This window comes from Antennarius striatus, chromosome 11, assembly GCF_040054535.1.
Source record: "Antennarius striatus isolate MH-2024 chromosome 11, ASM4005453v1, whole genome shotgun sequence".
In the NCBI taxonomy this organism is placed as follows: Eukaryota; Metazoa; Chordata; class Actinopteri; order Lophiiformes; family Antennariidae; genus Antennarius; species Antennarius striatus.
In genome coordinates this window covers 13897586-13910229 of record NC_090786.1, presented here as the reverse complement: position 1 = coordinate 13910229, position 12644 = coordinate 13897586, and the positions used below count along the sequence as shown (strand labels likewise).

The following is a 12644-nucleotide window of genomic DNA, read 5'->3' as shown; positions in this document are numbered from 1 at the left end:
TTTGACGTTCTCGCTTAATCTTTACAATGCTTTCACAAGGACTCCCAGTCTCAGGGCAGTGGTAACTATCCATGTCATTCCATTTGCCACTTTGCTTCACACCATTTGCTCCTTCTCTCACCCCCCCCCCCCCAATCCCTCTCTGTTTTTGACCCCGCCTTTGCAGGGACGTGGCTGTCATAGCAACTGCTGAATCATCCTTTTTCCTTGTGCAGGCGTCCTCTCCTCCGACTCCTCATGATGTAAGGGCCTCCATTGTCTGGGCCTGCATACATTTAATCATCAGATAGTTTCAGTCGGCACCGGAGCATGCAGGTTCATTTCAGAGGACAGCGAGGGGCAGCGGTTTGAAGAGCATCTACTGGGATGGGTAATGTACCCAGTACTGTGAAGCACTGCCTGGCCTATGAGCAGCTCATCCGGGACTACCCGTGGCTGAGACGCTGGCTGCTGGAGGAAACGGTGGGTGTAGTCTCTCTTGTTTCTAATCTGATGCACATGCTCTGCCACATGACTCCTTCATGACAGAAAGGCTGCAGCACAGCCACTGATGACAAATCGGATGCTGATGCTGCTTACGTAATAATCCTCTCCTGTTGAAAAGCTGCTCTCCTTTTACATATTTACTCTCTTATGGATGTGTGGAATTTTCTTGAAGCAAGAATGGTAATTTTTTTTTCTGAATTGAGTGCGACAAAAGACACACATCTAATGTGCCCTGCGTGTTGCACAAATCCATTAGACCTTCCATGGATTGATTTTGTGGTTAAGTAAAATAAATCATGGAAAAGTCCTTTAGAAAAACAAATTTGATTTGTTTAGTGCTCTTAGTGGCACTTCAAGTGTAAATGTTATTCACTAATCAAATATTTGAAGGGGTCCTATTATTAAAATCACATTTTTTCACAAAGTGGTCCTCCCTAATCCTTCAACCTCCTAAAATCTGTAAAGCAAATGGGTCCTGTACAACTGTACACCCATAAACTCGTTTTGGATCCCATCACTCCCATCGTGACGTCATGATGGGAGCGATTGACAGAAGTGATACACAGTGAGCCCTCGTGTATTCACCCATCGATGCTCGTGACTTCACCTCATTGTGGGTTTTGATAGGCAGTCACGTGATACCGTACGCGCATTCTATTGGCTGACGGCATCCGGAAGTGCGCTCGGTTCCGAAAGTCTCGGACTTACGTGAGACACAAAAGTGCTTTAAACAGTCTATCAGAGTGTGGGAAAAGGTAATACAGATAGAAGGTGGTTTAATATCAGTATGGGGAGGGTCATAAATGTTTAAATTACTGTAAATAATAAATAGTTCATCACGGAATTCATTAATTGCGTGTGGTTCCTGGAATGCATTAACCGCAAAGAATGAGGAACACTGTATCCCGAGCTCGTCTGCAGGAGTACACCCCCATCTCTCTGGATAAGGACTGGTTCATCCCAGAGGTGAAGTTTGTGTCCAGCAGTAGGGGAATAAAATAAGATCTGATCAGTGTAAATAATGTCAAGTTTGTTGCCCGGATCCGGAGGTGCCCATGTTCTGTTAATGCTAGTCCTCAGTCAGTAGTGTGTAGCACATTAGTGTCGTGGATGTGACTGTCTGGTCTCACACAGACAACCAGCCATTAATTCCAGTCTTTTTTTTTTTACATGTGTTAAATATATTTAATACTTTTGGGATTCGTTGATACTTTTAGGTATGAGTAATATTTGAATTCACTAAAATACATATTTTACCTGGACCAAATCAGAAGCTGGGCAGTGGTGTTATGGGTAGCGCTGTCGCCGCACAACAAGGCGCTTACGGGTTCGAGTGTGAGGAGTTTGCATGTTCTCGTGTCTGCGTGGGTTCTCTTCGGGTGCTCTGGTTTCCTCCCACCTCCACAAACATGCCAGTTTCACATTGGTCATAGGTGTGAGAGTGTGCGTGCGTGTTTGCCTGCCTTCATGTGGCTCCACGGTGCACTGGCGTCTCGCCTGGAGTGCCCCCTTACTCACGCCAGAGTCAGCTGGGATCGGCTCCAGCAATCCCACGACCCGTCCCAGCGGAAGAAGGGAACATTGAAGATGAATGAATGAAAAAAAAAATCAGAGGCTTATCGTATTGTATCGTATCTCATCTCATCTCATCTCATCTTATCTCATCTCATTTCATCTATACAGGTTGTGACTTGTTTTATATTATATATAAATATACAGAAAAAAACGTTCCTTCTATTGCTGTGATAGCCTTAGATCGGCCTTCAAGGTAGATAGTCATTGTTACTATAAATAATGTGTGTGAATGTCAAACATCATAAGGATGATTTACAGTTTGTATTCACTGTCACACTGGGCAAATGCAAATGTTTTTATCCTTTCTGTTCCTTCAGCCCATTACAGGACATGAGTATCCAAAATTTGTTAAAATAGTTGAAGTTGGACCGAGAGATGGACTTCAAAATGAAAAGGTATGCAGTCACATGTTTCAGTCAAATACCTCATTAATATTTATAAGCGCCCTTGTTTTGTATTACACTACATGATCTCACTGGAAACTCCAAATTGTTTCTGTATGTTTCATACCTAAAACAATCCATAACATATGGGTTGTGTACTATAATGGTCAGAAACATGTGTTGCACATTTTCTTTACATTTGAACAGGAAAGATGACACGACCTCTTAAATGTGCTAGCCTGGCACCATTTTACCATTTTCATCATTGCTGATAATTTTACAGATTTCACTAGCTGCAGAAATAATTTTGTTTACCGAGGTACAAACTCCTCTTTACTGGAGAAACAGGCAGCGTGTAAATTTATATTAATGTGATTTATAGGCTGTGTAATATAGTCAAAATCTGCATATTGCATCGCTCATCTTGAGCGGCTTTAATTTTAGTTTTTCTCTAGGAAATCGTTCCAACGGGCGTAAAAATCCAGCTGATAGATATGCTGTCAGAGACAGGCCTGTCTGTGATCGAAGCCACCAGCTTTGTCTCTACAAAGTGGGTTCCACAGGTAATCCCTCTCCTCCTCTCAGTGTACAGTAAATGCAAGAGTGACTCTTTTTCTTATTGGCGTTAGCCACGAGGTTTCTTAACATTGACCAACAGATGTTCTTGACGTTAAGATATTCCTACGGCACTATTTTCTTATTGAACAAGAAAAAACATGAACATGTCACAAAAAATGTGACATGAAACAGTAAATATACCCTTAACGAAACCCCTGCTGCCTGAATGCAGGTGAGAACATGTGCAGCATGATTCAAGGTTTGTTTTTCGACATCACGTGTTTCCTCCTCATCTTTTAGATGGCAGACCACACTGATGTTCTCAGAGGGATCCAGAGAGCCCCCCATGTTCAGTACCCTGTTTTGACACCTAACATACAAGGTTTCCACGATGCTGTGAGTAGTTACTGTCAAATCCACAGGGATTTCTGCTATAAAGTGGATTCTGCCCATGCTTGCCAAGTTGTCTTAATTGTTGGCACTATAATCCTGTTTGCCACATAATTCCTGCTCTTATGTAAGGGCAACACCTACGTAGCCTTTAGAATTGTTTTACAAATTCATTGTTCCTTTCCTTCAAAGGTTGCAGCTGGTGCTACTGAGGTGGCGGTTTTTGGTTCAGCATCTGAAACCTTCAGTAAGAAAAACATTAACTGCTCTATTGATGAAAGCCTGCTGAGGTTTGAGGAGGTCATTAACACTGCCAAAAAGAAGCAGATTGCAGTGCGTGGGTTGGTATTTGATATTTAGTAGTCAAAATTTTTTGCTTACAATTAATGAAAAAATATCCTGCTTTTTCTTTCTGTTTTATGCTCCTGAGCACACATTTTGCCCTAATTTGTTCTAAAAAAAAGACGAAGAAGAATGTTTTCAATCCAAATTAGAACAAAGCAACTAAAAATACAGGAAGGAGACAACATAGAATCTATCAACTTATTTTTTCAAACATCATTGGATGTTCACCAGGTTATAGCCATGCATTAGTATATTACAAGTCCAGCTGGATATTGAAGCAAACAAAAAAGCCCAGTCATTTTTACAAGTTATAGTTTTTTTCATTCCTGTAAAAAAAGACAGAAGTACTTAGGTAAATGCTTGCTTAGGGTCATCTTTGTTTACAACTACATGATAAATAAATGTAGCCATTTAAACAATATATTTCTTACTTATCTCTTATTTCCTGTCCAATTATAATGTAAATGTGTTCGGATGTGTTTTATATCTCACCTACAAACAGAAGAACAAGCTTTGTCCTCTTTCAGATACATCTCCTGTGCCCTTGGATGCCCTCATGAGGGACACACTGATCCCACCAAAGTGGCTGAGGTGAGCTAAACCTTCTCTGTTTGCATTATCTTCACAGATTTAGTGAAATAATCAGTACTTGTTTTGAAATGAGAAAATAAATAGTATCTCAGTAGCTTGTCTGCTTCTCCTAGGACAGATGCAAAATCTTATTATGAACTCGGTCCGGTGTCAATTCCTCGCATATATTCACTATGTGATAAATAAACAACTGAAAATGAGATTCAGACATTTCAATGCCACGCTCAAAACTTTCCATTTTCTTCAGTTGGCAAAAAGGTTATATGAAATGGGCTGTTACGAGATTTCCTTGGGTGACACTATCGGCGTTGGTACACCAGGTTCCATGACTACAATGCTGCAGAGCGTGATGAAGGAGGTTCCCACCAGTGCAATAGCGGTTCACTGCCATGACACATATGGACAAGCACTGCCCAACATCCTGACTGCACTCCAGGTAAGTAGAAGCGAGATATCAGACAAACCACGTGTGAAATACGGTTCATCAATGTTTTGGTTGTGACATTTATTTCATAAAGAGTGATTTTAAAAACTATACTACCTAAAAAGGTTCAATAAATTGCTGACTTCTACATGAATAATTTGACTTAAGTGATTCTTATACACAAAAACATGCAACAGAAACAAACTGGATAACAATGCTAGGTGGATAACATCACATTTGTTTAAAACACCAACAAAGAAATAGAGATTTTTCTTCATGTTTTTTAAAGAAGTTGTGGAAAAGATGAAGTAGAAGCTGCTCCCACTTACAAGGCTGTTCCATCTTACTCTTGACAAGAATTGTTCTTGGAGCACAGGGGCGTTTCTGGAAGTTCTTCAAATAAAGGACAGCAGCTCTAAAAGTTGGGTGGAGGGAGCCATGCATCATGGAAAATGATGTAGATGCAGCATGAAAGTGTCCTGATCTGGAAGACACAGAACAGATATATTTGATGAAGTAATGTGGGATACCTGAGTATGGATGAACAATCACCAGGTCTCCCCAAAGAGAACGAAGAGCTGTGATTAATGTAAAGGTGTGAGCCATTCTGTTTTCATATGGAGGAAAGCATCCCGATCTTCATCTACTTGAGGTGAGAAGCACTTTTTCTCAAAGAAGTCCAAAAGCCTGCAGGAGAAGAGACCAACTTACCTCAGAGTTGTACGTCCAGGCTGTCCTGTTTGCAAGCATGAGACAATGATGCAACATCCTCTTCATCTGCACATCTTCTCCGGATAAATAGTTTCAGAGCTTTTATTTTCCCCAAGGATTTGACTCTGTGCACCTTTTTTCTTCACACGCACATCCTTCACCTTTTGGAGTAATGCAATCACTCTTGTTCAGCACCTCAGGTCGATTATGGATAAATGACACATCTTTACGTAAATCAATGCTGTTCATCATGATGACATGAAGAGGAGCAACCAGATGTGAAAGTAAAGTCTTGGTGGGGATCCTTGTTCCAGGATATCTTTTAACTTCCTTAAGTAACTGCCAACATTTTAGAGATCACAAGTCTTTTCTGATCCTTTAAATTATTATTCCTGCTGGGGATAATCACAAACTGAGCTTCTCCCAATCCATCTTTTTCAGACAACCTTCAAAGCACATGTTACCGTACATTAAAGACAGCATCTTTTCTTCATCTAAGAGAAGAGTGACTGCCATTTAATTTCCTGTGGAATGAAGCAACAGAAAGAAATTATCATCAAAGCTTTCATTTAGGAGACTTATTTTGTTATGATGCCATTAAATTGATTATTAAGAGCGTTCAAAAAAAATCAACAATATAATACATGTTTATCCAGTACAATTCTATGACCGACATGTGAATGAACCCCCAGTCATTTAACATCACTATGAATGTATCCTCTATGTAAGTGAGTATTGACAATGCACAAACTAATGTATAGGTTTGAAGTGGAGCAAAGAGAAAACCAGCAGTCATCAGTTAACAGGGAAGGAGGGCATTAAGAAACATGATCTAAGCTTTCCCACAAAAGAAGATGATTCACAGACTGCCCAGCGAGGAAAAAAAAAAAATCCCGGAATGTTAATGAACATAAGATATTTCCAACGGGCCCTTCCATCATGGTATGAATGTGTGGTGGAGAGGAAACAGGTTAATATACAGTAACACTTCTCCACACAGCTCAGAACTGTGCACCCCTGTGGAAGAGGTTGTTTTTCACCACTTTGCCCGTAGCAAGTGTAAAACCGACATAAATCCAGACATAAAAAGAGCCAATATTGTATCAGTTCTCTGGAGCACATTGTCATCACTGAGGAGACGCTCATTGGGGGCTGGGTGGGTCAACAGATGTGAGGGGGTCAGCACAAAGGCTCACCTATTCAGTGTCTGTTGGACAAAGCAACTGAGAGCTAGGTGGATAGAAAGGCCCTGGGGGGCTCCTAACTCATCTGTCGCTTGCCTGTTGAACTCTCTGACAATGCTGAGCTTAAAGGCCAGTGCAAAATGATCCTTTCATTCGCTCGATGCAGAGCACGTGATGAATGCTGCTGCAGCTGCAAACCCAACTCTCGAAATTTGATTAACCACTTAAATATCTAGTCGGAAGAAAGACGTATGTTTTGTGACTTATATCACATTTTGAAAAGATATTTGCTAAATTATTGAGCTATTATCATTCATGGACAGCATCGCTGAATGAAAAACTGACATATAACTTTGGGAAATAAAAGTTTGGATATATTCAGCATCTCAATGTTAAGATTGACAGCTGACAATAAAGTTTTAGCACAGGTGTGTCTATGCAGTATTGGACAAAGGTAAAGAAACAATTCACCTTTCATGAAGGGATTGTAGATTTTTATTTATTTATTTCATTTTTGGCTTTTCTCATAAAAAGCAAAAATACATTTTCACGGAGCAAAGCGCAGTAACGTCAAGAACTAAAATAGCAAATACTTTAAAAATTTATCTTTGGATGGAAGATTAAAAAAGTGTATAAGGACAGTGAAATTCCTCTGTGGATCACATATAGAATGATTCATCACAGCTGCACCGTGACCACAAAATATAAAAGCAGCCGGGAATATTTAGCCTACCATTTGCACACCCATAAACAAGATGGAAATGAAAGATTTTATCATAGCTTTTCATTACTGTGTGCCAGAAGTCCACACCACCAACTGGGAGAGAAATGAATTCCCTGTGCTGACAGCCCTGAGTCACCTCTTTTGTTCCTTATAAAGACATTCCTCAGTCTTTGTACCCTTTTTTTCTTGAGGTCTGGTGGGGGCTTTGTTAAAACCTACTCCTGGCAGGTCACAGAATGACAATGTATGGACTAAGGTTTCACAGGCTTGGCAAGGAAAATTATTTATTTTCACCTGCAATTTTGGCCCATTGTGTACAGTTGCAGCTGGGGAATACAGTACAGCCGGTTTGTGCTCACACTCGACCTCTCTGCTGACAATAACACTCATCCTCAATGTTTTCATGTGTTGGTCTATGATGAAATATTCAACCATGTTGAGTTGGTAAAGTTGGTAACTTTTTTCTGTAATGCTCCAAGAGCTACTGACCAGTGTTGTGTTACAGCAACTCCCGTCCACCTTTATTTAAATAACTATTTGCAATACCAATATGGTGCATATAAAATTATCATATTATTAGCTCCTTTGTCACTAACAAAAGAGTTTATAAAGATATTACGTGTATTTTCTGTAAACAAGGACATGACACAGGAATGAAGCAAAAATAAAAATAAAACACACCATAAAATGTTATTACAAGATCAACTTTGCAGTGTGCATCTATGCATGCTCAGGACATTATTAGTATCTTGGTTGAGCCCTGCGTTTGCTGGTTATGATCTTTGCACTTATCAACGTATTTACCATGGATAAGGTTGTTGTTGTTTAAATGTGTTTCCAAAATGGTTTAATATTATGGTCAGACTGTTGTAGCACATAAAAAGAGGAGGCATCAAAGGACACATAAGATCACACAACATACTGGCCGTAGATTTAAAACACACAAAAACATGGGCACACAGGGACAGACTCATCACAAAGCACATTGTCTTCATTTGTAAAAGTTATTATACCAGTTTATTTGGCATGCTATTTTGACATCAAATCAAGCCAATTTCTTTTTTTTTTGGTTTAAATACAGTATAATGTGATCAGATTGTCATGATTATTGATTGTTCTGCATTCATGAAACGTGGTTATTCTTGGGGTTGAGGTTGAAGTTGGACAGCTTGATTATATAGTACCAATTTATTTATGTTAAACAGAATTTTGAGGTAAAACTGTTTCTGTGTTTTTTATACCGTGTGTTTGGGCTGTTTCCTAGCTGCGCCTCCAACCCCCCACCCCCCCACCCACCGCCATTATTGTGGATTTGCTCTCCAGCGGCAACCTTATTTACATGTTCTTGGAAAGAGGTGATACATGTGTCAGCAGTGGATCTGTGACAGCTTCTTTTAGCATCCCCAGTTTATGTAACAATGGATAAAGCATTGCTGCTTCATATCCTTCAGTGAATACGCACTCTATATCTCTGTCTGTGACGCAGTTATAAAACCACAATGGGAGCACATCCATCTTCAGCCTCGTCCACTCAGAGTGTAGAATGACAACAAGCTTATCCCACATTATGCGAGTTCGAAAATGCACTGTGTCTTTACTGAGGAATGCATTGTTATTACATAGCCACATCGCACTGAATATGGCTTTTTAACATCGAGTGCACATCTGGTTTCTGGGCAGTGTGAACCTAACTGAGCTTTGCCAAAGCTGCTGACCGCCAGTTTCTGCACAATTAGTGTCCGGAGGAACAAGGCATGCTGTTGAAGGGTCAGTTTCGTTCCTCTCGGAAACTGTATTTTAAAGACCCGTGGCCTTACACGGTTAGTAGCTGAAGGCGAGAGGATTGGCATGGCAGATTACAACTCTGTGTTTATACTAAAAAATTCTGCCTAGCACAATATCCTGCTCTGGCTTAAACCAAGGTCTGGAAATCTTATGCAGTGAGCATGCTGGAGTAGATCTCCTATCCCATCTCCTTCCCTAACTCGCCAACACAAACAGCAATTATGACTGGTTGAGACGACCACTGAAAGAAGTAGCTCTTGTCTGAAGGAAAAGCAACATATTACCAGCATTGTTTTTAAAAAAAAAATAGCTAAACAAGGAGATTCTTATAATTTACCCCAGGACCTTGGATTTGCTCCACAGGGTGAATGTCCTTTATGACCTGATGCCACTGAGAGGATCACTGAGTAATTTTGTCTAACTGTGGGATGCTCTGACATCTGGCTCTGCCACAGAAGCTGGAAAACATCTTTAATATTCTCGTGATGATCCCAGGACATGTGGAAAACATCCTGAGACGTTAGTCCATAATTACTCAGAAAAACTGAAGGTCTGGCATCATCATTTCTTGATGTGAAAACAAAGCTTATGCTAGCGAGAGGTCATTCTCATGGCAAGAACAGCTTTGTTTCTTTAGCAACACGTGGATCAGAGAGACTGTAAAATATATTTATTTAAATGAACTTTTCTTGCACGATCGACATCAAAACAAAATAAATGAAACAATATTTTTAAAGCAGCATTTTCAACTATTTTGTGAGCTTTCCAGTTTTACGGGTATTAAAGTGTCCAAAAGCATCACACTTCAGAAAAAACAACTCAGAACACATCGTTAATTTTCATATGGAGGCCAGACTTTTGTTTTGCAGGCAGTAAAATGTTTCCCACAAAATATAATGTTGAGTGTAAGCCAGTGAGTGAAACATGTAAACAAAGTGAACAAAGTTTAAAGGTGTTTTTACACGTTTGTGCACAAAGATCTTCAGTGAACGGTAACATTTTCAACTAGTGTCCGTAGTGAAATGATTTATGACGTTAATCAGGATTGCAGCAAAGGAGCACAATTCCTGTATTGTTGGCACAGTGTATGGTAAGAGAACACCATTTCACCGAGGAAAAAACGTCTTCTCAATGTGGCAAAAAAGTGAATCCCCACGGTTTAAGAACAGAGCAGCGCTGTAAAAACATGAGTAACCAGGAGAATCAGAAACATATGAAATGTTCTGTTCAGCATTTCTAATGTTCCCAGCATATAAACAATGTCATAATTAGGTGATGCTTGTGGTTTGAACTGACAAAGAGGATGACTAAGCCATACTGTGGGACATTCCGTGCCCACTCATCTTTGAGACATAAACCCACAGTTCTCCTGAACAGCTGTAAAACTCGACCGCAGCTCTGGCAGAGAGCGCTGCAGCGGGTAGAACAATCCAGCAGAACAAGGATCTTTGTTCCTGAGTTTTACCTGAGGTGAAGCCTGTGTTGAGGTCCTGAATGACTCTGTTGTGTTACCTTGCAGATGGGGGTCTGTGTGGTGGATTCTGCAGTAGCCGGCCTGGGAGGTTGCCCATACGCTCAGGGTTCATCCGGCAATGTTTCCACAGAGGATGTTCTGTACATGCTCCATGGCATGGACATTGAAACTGTAAGCATGTTTCCATAGACAGACCTGGTTTATTTATGTCTCTGTAATCCCAACAGATGAACTATCTTTCAGAGCTCATTCACATAAACAGATCACTTTGCTATCAAACCACTCTGTGATATTTTATTTTACAATGTATGGTGGTTTTGCAGAATTGACAGAACCCTCAAGTGTTGCATGGTCTTTCTCAAGAACAATTCCTACCCCTGCTGGTGAAAGTTTGTCACTGCAGCTGAGTTTTACATTACCTGCATGATCATGGATAGCACTGCCTTTGACTTGTTACATACTCTTTATTGTAAAGACAACCTTCCGCACTTTGTATTTTTATAACAACATCTATCTGTCTGTCTGTCTGTCTGTCTGTCTGTCTATATCCATTCAGGGTGTAAACCTGGACAGAGTTATTGAGGCTGGAGATTTCATCTGCAAGGCTTTAGACTGCAAGACAAAGTCTAAAGTCGCTCAGGCAAGAAGCAGGATGCTATGATGCATTCCTGCAGAGAAATATGTTAACATATTTGACTGTTTTCTTTCAAGTGCTTACTGTGTTGCTGCTGCCTTTGGCATTGTTGCCTCCATGCTGTTGTTTTCAAGTAAGTTGTCATTATGTGAAATTGTGAGATGTACAACACTGGCAATTATCAGAACATTCCATCATTGAGCTATGTTTCCAAAAACAGTTCTTTCAAGCTTTATTCCCTTTCTTTGCGGAGTCTTCTCAGACTGAAGGGATCATTATCACAGACTGGGTTCTACTTTTTTGTAAGATATTTTAGTTCACTGATTTTCTTGTTCCGTGTGGATTCTCGTTACAAATAAGGCAGGAAGAATTGTATTGGCTTTTTGATAACAAGAGGCAGAGGATAATTTCAAGAAGAATATTTTGTGAAAAGCATTCAGATTGAGAAACAGCGTCTTGTTTTGAGTGTTCACTACCTTTTTGCTGGTGTCAGCTGGAATAGGCTGCAGATCTCCAGCAGCTACAGAAAAAGGGTAGATGGATAATCTGATTGATGGTTTGAATTATGCATGCATGCTGACATTTTTAAAGGTTCAGTAACCTGCCACACAAACACCTGAATGAGAATGATTGGAATAAGAAAGAAAGGCAAACTGGGAATGGACCTACTTGTTCTCTGAATATAACTCGTTACACACTTCATTCTCCAAACACTTGTTCTATGCAGTCAGAGCTTGTTTAATACTTGCATTTAGGAAGATGACACTTCTAAAAGACAAACAAAACATATTTATAATACATATTTGAAGTTTCTTTGCCCTCAGGTTCACCACAAATCATAGACATGCAATCCTGAGAAGAGTTTTAATATCTTAACATGTAACCATGTCATTAGCTACTCTGTAGGAGGACAGTGATTGTTTGGGCAAACATTAATGCGTTTTTCATGTCTGTGCTGTCTGAGTACCTCTTATTGTGCTTTCTATAAACATAATAAAATGAAACATGAAAGAAAAATGAGTCTTAATGAGTTTTAAAGGAACTTTCTGTACAGCAGGATGGAAAAAGAATAGAACATTGCTCTTGAAAAAAAGTTTCATGTTATATAGAAATAAAATTATCCCAACGTAGTAAAAAGGAACAAAAAAGAAAATGGTAATGTGGCAACATGTAGTAATTGTGTAATCTCTCAATAATTGGTAGATAGACAGACAGACAGACAGACAGACAGACAGACGGATAGACGGATGGATGGATGGATGGATGGATGGATGGATGGATGGATGGATGGATGGATGGATGGATGGACGGACAGAGAGACAGACAGATGTATATTTTATTTATCCTAACACAAATTCTATAACTACAATGTAGAGTAAA

General features: G+C 39.9%; 1 protein-coding gene across 1 annotated transcript; it reads left to right on the top strand.

The window, feature by feature from the left end:
• Positions 1 to 212: 212 nt before the first annotated feature.
• hmgcll1 (3-hydroxymethyl-3-methylglutaryl-CoA lyase like 1) lies at positions 213 to 12195 on the top strand. The gene is made up of 9 exons (XM_068327794.1): positions 213 to 462; positions 2379 to 2456; positions 2900 to 3007; positions 3303 to 3398; positions 3585 to 3733; positions 4265 to 4328; positions 4576 to 4764; positions 10676 to 10801; positions 11187 to 12195. Exons 1-9 carry the CDS (start codon positions 367 to 369, stop codon positions 11289 to 11291), a joined length of 1011 nt encoding a protein of 336 aa, XP_068183895.1. The 5' UTR covers positions 213 to 366; the 3' UTR covers positions 11292 to 12195.
• Positions 12196 to 12644: the final 449 nt, after the last annotated feature.

Excerpts from the sequence above, each read along its gene's own strand:
- hmgcll1 (XM_068327794.1), top strand. The coding sequence starts at position 367 with ATGGGTAATGTACCCAGTACTGTGAAGCACTGCCTGGCCTATGAGCAG. Across the intron at positions 3,399-3,584 it reads TACAAGGTTTCCACGATGCT|GTTGCAGCTGGTGCTACTGA; the intron begins GTGAGTAGTTAC and ends TTTCCTTCAAAG. Across the intron at positions 3,734-4,264 it reads AAGCAGATTGCAGTGCGTGG|ATACATCTCCTGTGCCCTTG; the intron begins GTTGGTATTTGA and ends GTCCTCTTTCAG.